Source organism: Penaeus vannamei, chromosome 20, assembly GCF_042767895.1.
Source record: "Penaeus vannamei isolate JL-2024 chromosome 20, ASM4276789v1, whole genome shotgun sequence".
NCBI classification, from domain to species: Eukaryota; Metazoa; Arthropoda; class Malacostraca; order Decapoda; family Penaeidae; genus Penaeus; species Penaeus vannamei.
The window spans coordinates 9,882,021-9,889,520 of NC_091568.1; the positions used below are offsets into that span (position 1 = coordinate 9,882,021).

General features: G+C 31.5%; 1 protein-coding gene across 1 annotated transcript in view; it reads right to left on the reverse strand.

The window, feature by feature from the left end:
- Nucleotides 1-7,500, reverse strand: part of LOC113816396 (uncharacterized) — a gene marked incomplete in the record, with an annotated part of 142,583 nt that overhangs the window by 73,278 nt on the left and 61,805 nt on the right. Inside the window, 1 exon segment of the mRNA XM_070134983.1 lies at nt 30-290. Coding sequence (XP_069991084.1) covers nt 30-290 — 261 coding nt within the window.

A 7,500-nucleotide genomic window follows, 5' to 3' on the forward strand; every position in this document is an offset into this window, starting at 1 on the left:
CTATCACAAATTCACGCAGTTCCTCTCACCAGACATCCCAAACGAGCCCTTGCTCGGCCTTCATGTCCCTGTTGCGGTGCCCGAAGAGCGGCACGTAGTTCTCCCCCCTGTAGGGTGCCAGCGTGGCGCTCAGGTCGTCCACATCCCGAAGGGGGAGGTCGGCGCCGCTCAGCTTGACGGCGAAGTCCCAGACGCCCATCCTCAGGAGCTCCTCGAAGGCCTCAAGCTCCGCCCTGACGATGTTGTAGGAACCCCAGGAGGCCACGAAGGAGCGGGTTGCGGGGAGGACCCTAGGGGTAAGGAGGAAGGGGGGGGGGTGTTAATGAGGCTTGAGGGTTATTTAGGTGGAAGTCTATGTGATGATGTGAGGATAGTTGATGAGGTTGGTGTATGATAGATGGAGAGGTAGGGACGTGTATGTATCGATAGATGTATAAATCTGAGATTTTATAGACGAGATTTTGAGATACAAATACACAGTGAATAAATAATTGGTTAAGATACGCACACATAAACTCACATAGATAAATTGACAAATAAACAGATGGATAGATAGACAGACAGTTGAACAGACTGATATATAGATAGATTGGTAGACAGACAGAAAGCTGGGTAGATGCATACATACATCCATAAAAAGGCAAACGGAGATAGATGAATAGAAATATAGAAAGATAAGTAGATAGAAACAGATAAATATATAGGGCATAGTCCTTGAACGTAGGCAAACCTAAACAAAAAATATTAGGACAAAAGAACTACATACTTACTACAAAAAACGACCTCACAAACGACAAAGAACAAAGCCCACACCCCAAACAAACAAAGAAACAGACCCAGGCGAGCGCACTCATCGCCCAACACTCGTAAAATATGACAAATGACCTCATTACTAATAACCGGGATGTGATTACAGCGCCATTGTGTCCGCCAGAATGCATGAGGGTTGCTTTTATCTCTGTAGGGTTATTGGATTAGGATATTTCCATGTGGGTTCCTTGTGGGTGGATGTGCTGGCGTTTGGGGTTTCGTGGGCTGGCTGTGTGTTTGTTGGGATTGTTTGTTATGCGTGTGGGTGGTCATGTATAAGACTTTTGTATAGATAGGTAGATGAATATAGGTCTGTGTATTTGTGTATATATACATATACATACATACATACATACATATATATATTTATATGTATATATATATATATATATATATATATATATATATATATATATGTATATATTTATATATATATATATATATATATATATATATATATATATATATATATAAATATATATATATAGATATATATATATATATATATAAATATGTATGTATGTATGTATGTATATGTATGTATATATACAAATATACATACACATATTTGTTTCCATATATAGCTATCATAATCTTTTACTTGTTATATCCCAATTCGCAAACGGAACATGGATAGAGTAACATGGATAAAGAACGGGGAAATGTCATGTCTTAGGCCCGCCGTAAAACTTCATGTCTAATCAGATAAGTGAACGGGCTTCATGAATCACACGTGACATTCGAATAACATGAAAACGTAACCTAGATTCTGATTTACGTGTGCATCGTAAAGCAAGTTTTTTTATTATTACTATTATTCACCATTCGGTTTAATGTTGCCTTTCGTTCTTGATTTATGATGATGTTATGAAATAGTGTTATGAAAATGCTATGTTTTTACTTAGGTGAAGACCTTGATATAAAGGTACATTTATTCTGTGGCGAGTCCAATTTTTTGTGTATCTTGCCCCATCTTTCATATTTTTTATGCTCGTTACCCCCTTGTGATTTGGGGGTCTTCTGAAAACGGCAATTTTTTTTTATTCTATTTCTATTATCGGTGGATGTATTTGGTTTTAACAAGAAAGAATTTACTAGATTTCAAAAGTAAGATTTGTTTTTCTTTCTTATAGAATTAATTAACGTGTAAGTAAGTATTCCAAAAAACAAATGATGGAATAATAGCCTTACCTTCCCATGCGACATGTCATTTATTTTAGATAAACTATTGGTTGAATATTCATTTTCCTGTTTGTTAATGGTTATATAAAAAAAAGTGAAAACTAAGATATACTAATTTAGATAGAATAATTACGTCATGAATTTTCTATCTGAAATATTATGATAGAAATGATATGTCTTTCGTCCATAACTTTTCCCATTCACATAATCAACCATACCATAATGAAAATACCAGAGCGACTGTAAGGACGCATACAGAGTGCAGAATCCATGGGAAATGTAATGTGTGTATGTAGGGTATGTACGTGTTAATGTGCGTGTTATTTTGTATGTGTTTTTTCTTTTTTTTTATGTCTGTGTGCACGTGTTTGTCTACGAATGTATACCCATGTATATAAAGATACCCCAAAAATAATGAATATCCTAACAATGCTTGACAGAAGTAACAACAACGACAAGAATACCCCAAGGTCTTTAACCCTAAACACCAACCCACACTCATAAAGTTCTTGAGGTTTATTAAATTCTTTGGAGGGGATGGGGGAGGGTGGACATGGGGAGGTCCAAGGGGTGCGTATGGGGGGGTGGGGAGGGAAGTTAGAGGGGGAAGGAGTGCTAGAGGGAGGGGAAAAAAGCAAGTTGTCTTGTAAAGTCTATCTCCTCTTTTTTCTTTTTCTTTTTTTACTTTTTCATGGTGGGGGGGTGAGTAGCGAGGGATATTTTAAGGCTACCTCAGATTAGTTTATCAGAAGGAGATGGACCCCTTTCTAATATAACTATTTTGTATTTTCTGTTATTTCTTGCCCCGCTCTATCTATCTGTCTATCTATCTCTTTGTCTGCCTGTCTATCTCTACCTATCCTTTTCTCTAACTCTCTCTCTCTCTCTCTCTCTCTCTCTCTCTCTCTCTCTCTCTCTCTCTCTCTCTCTCTCTCTCTCTCTCTCTCTCTCTTTCTTTCTCTGTCTTACTACTCCTTCTTCCCCTCCTCTCTTTTTCTCCCCCCCTCCCCCCTCCCTCTCTCCCTTTCTCCTCTCTCCTCTCTCTCTCTCTCTCTCTCTCTCTCTCTCTCTCTCTCTCTCTCTCTCTCTCTCTCTCTCTCTCTCTCTCTCTCTCTCTCTCTCTCTCTCTCTCTCTCTCTGTCTCTGTCTTATTACTCCAAATATTGCTCCGCCTTTGCTCAGCCACCTCACGAGAGACATTAATTATTGCTTTGGACCCCAGCATAAAATGAGAAATTCCGAAATGGTGTTTTGCAAGTGAATAACAACACCTTTTCTTGTTTTAGCCCAGAGTAAGATTAAAAGTTTTGTGTAAAAGATGGGAGTAAGAAACACAAATAAGTGAGAAAAGAATAGGAATCAGGGAATATGAGAAGTGCCTTTCTCAATTATGCCAAACAAAATTTATGACTAATAAACATACATATGCATATATATATATATATATATATATATATATATATATATATATATATATATATATATATATATATATATATATATATGTATATATATATTCATATGTATATATATTTATATATATGTATATATATATATACATTTATGTACACACACACACACACACACACACACACACACACAGACTCACTCACACACACACACACACACACATATATATATATATATATATATATATATATATATATATATATATATATATATATATATATATATATATATATATATATATATATATATATACATATATATATATATATATATATATATATATGTATATATATATATGTGTGTGTGTGTGTGTGTGTGTGTGTGTGTGTGTGTGTGTGTGTGTGTGTGTGTGTGTGTGTGTGTGTGTGTGTGTGTGTGTGTGTGTGTGTGCATATATACACATATGAAAGACCTCATTAATATGATGATTATATAACCTCTCCAATAGGGATTCGAACCCTCACCGCCGTTACAGGTAACTGCAAGACGGTCACTCTAACCATTGATACACAATCCACTAAAAGGAATTTGCAACTAGCAGCTTCCATAGACATTACATATATACTATGAGTAGATAGGTGTGTGTGTGTGTTGATATATATATATATATATATATATATATATATATATATATATATATATATATATATATATATATATATATATATATATGTATGTATATATATATATATTTTAAATATATATATATATATATATATATATACATATATATATATGCATATATATATATATATATATAGAGAGAGAGAGAGAGAGAGAGAGAGAGAGAGAGAGAGAGAGAGAGAGAGAGAGAGAGAGAGAGAGAGAGAGATACACATATGTATACAAACACACACACACATATATGTGTTGGCGTGTGTGTGTGTGTGTGTGTGTGTGTGTGTGTGTGTGTGTGTGTGTGTGTGTGTGTGTGTGTGTGTGTGTGTGTGTGTGTGTGTGTGTAGATGTATATGTTCATCTATTCATCCGTTAATCCATGTCTCTATGTGTTTGTAAACCCCTCTCTATCATGTGCTTTTCTTTTTTTTCAGAAAATAAAATAAGAACAATATTAATTTCCTATCTCTTCTCGTTCTGTTCTAGTCTTAGAAGACAGAACATTTTTCCACTATTTTTTAGACAAAAGGAAATATATATCCCATATTTTCTCTCTTAAGGCTTTCAAATTTAAATATTCAGAGTATTCATACAGTGTACACTTCTGTCAATATCTTAAAGTCCAGTGGTATTATGCTCATGAAAATAAGATCAAAAGGTCTCCGGGATAATGGAAAATAAACTGCAAACTTCCACGTTATTTGCAAAGACGAAGAGGCAGTTTTTTTAAATAAACTATGTATTATAATCATAGCACAAAAATAGACGAATAAATCAGGTTTCGTTATAAATAAACTATGTACTACAATCATAGCACAAAAAGAGACAAATAAGTCGTGTTTCGTTATATAATGAAATAAAGCTTTAAAACCATTAAAAAAATGTAATGTAATGTAAAAATGTAATGCCCCATTAGAAAATTCCTTTCTGAACTCCCAAGATGGAAAAGATTATGTATGTGTGAAGAAAAATGACGAAAGAAAACAATGAATAGATAATAAAACATAAATTGTTGGAAAAGTTTAAATCATCAAATAACCTCTGATGTCTCTATAACACAGAAAAATGCCTACCCTTTAGAAAAATGGATAAGAGAATCATCTAAACATGCGAAACTAAATGTGGGAAATAATAAACATGCGAATAAGCTGATAAGAATTAATATAAGAGGTAAACAGGGAAAAACTAAGAATTAAAGTTGAATTCCTACAAAGAGGAAATCAGAAAGAAAATTTGCTGAGTCGTCGGACCTGAACAGCCATTTTATTATAACATTACAGAAGAAACGAATAAACAAGGAAAAAAAAAAAAAAAAAAAAAAAAAAAAAAAAAAAAAAAAAAAAAAAAAAAAATATATATATATATATATATATATATATATATATATATATATATATATATATATATATATATATATATATACAAATATACAAATATATATACATATATATATATATATATATATATATATACATATATATATATATATATATATATATATATATATATATATATATATTTATATATATGTGTGTGTGTGTGTGTGTGTGTGTGTGTGTGTGTGTGTGTGTGTGTGTGTGTGTGTGTGTGTGTGTGTGTGTGTGTGTGCGTGTGTGTGTGTGCGTGTGTGTATGTGTGTGTGTGTGTGTGTGTGTGTATGTGTGTGTGTGTGTATGTGTGAGTGTGTGTGTGTAAGACGAAAGACAGAAATGAAACCCGAGAGAGAAATCTTTCTGCCTTCGAAACTAAACAAACCGAAAAAATAGGAGTTTCATAAAAAAGGAAAATGACATTCAAGTAATACGAACAAATTCTAAGATAAAAATAGAAAGAAATGACAAACAAAATCTAAACTTCTTGCCCCAAAGAGACACCCGGGACGACACCGTTCTTCCTCCGAAACCAAACAACCGAAACGAAATGAAAAAAAAGAAAGAAAAAAATACAAATAAAGAACACACCAAAGAAGAAGAAGAAGAAGAAAAAAAAAGACGGAAAGACGACACCAAAGATAACAAAAAAGAGAGAAAAAGACGGAAAGAAGACACCAAAGATAAAAATAATAAAAAAAATAAAAAAAAAAACGGAAAGACGACACCAAAGATAACAAAAAAAGAGAGAAAAAGACGGAAAGAAGACACCAAAGATAAAAAAAAAAAAAAAAAAAAAAAAAAAAACGGAAAGACGACACCAAATATAACAAAAAAAAAAAAAAAAAAAAAGAGAAAAAGACGAAAAGAAGACACAGATAAAACCGAAACTTCCTGCCGCCTTCGCGAAATCCGAGAGAGAATTCTTCGAGGTTTCGGAAGTGACTCCGGCGTGTAATCCACTCCGGCTCCGACGCAGCTTTCACCCGGATGTTCGGCTTCTCGAGGCGGCCGTTATGGCGGTGTAAAAGCCCTGGTCTTCCCTGCTGCTTCTTCCCCGTTTCTTCTGGCCTTTTCTTCTGATTCCTCTGCTTTTTCTTTATATGTATATATATATATATATATATATATATATATATATATATATATATATATATATATATATATTTATATGTATATGCATATATATATATATATATATATATATATATATATATATATATATATACATACGTGTATATATATATATATATATTCATATATATATATACATATATATATATATATATATATATATATATTATATATATATATATACATATATATATATATATATATATACATATATATATATATATAAATGCATACATACATATGCATATATATATATATATATATATATATATATATATATAATATATGTGGGTGTGTGTATGTGTGTGTATATATATATGTATGTATATATATCATATATATATATATATATATATATATATATATATATATATATATATATATATATATATATGTATATACACGTATGTATATATATATATATATATATATATATATATATATATATATATATATATATATATATATATATATATATATATATATACATACGTATATATATATATATATATATATATATATATATATACATATATATATATATATATATATATACATATATATATACATATACATACGTGTATATACATATATGTATACATATATATACATTTATTTATACACATACATATATATGTATATATAAATATATATAAATGTATATATATATATATATATATATATATATATATATATATATATATATATATATATATAAATGAGTATAAGTATATTTGTGTCTGAGAGAGAGACAGACAGACAGACAGACAGGCAGACAGAGTACATTTACCCCCACTCGCTTCATAGAAGACCATAATGAGACGCAACACACAACCCAGGACGACTCACTCCACTGAAGAGAGCAGCTGCCATTAGTCACTGCCATTACAAAATACTTTACATAAAAGACGCGGAT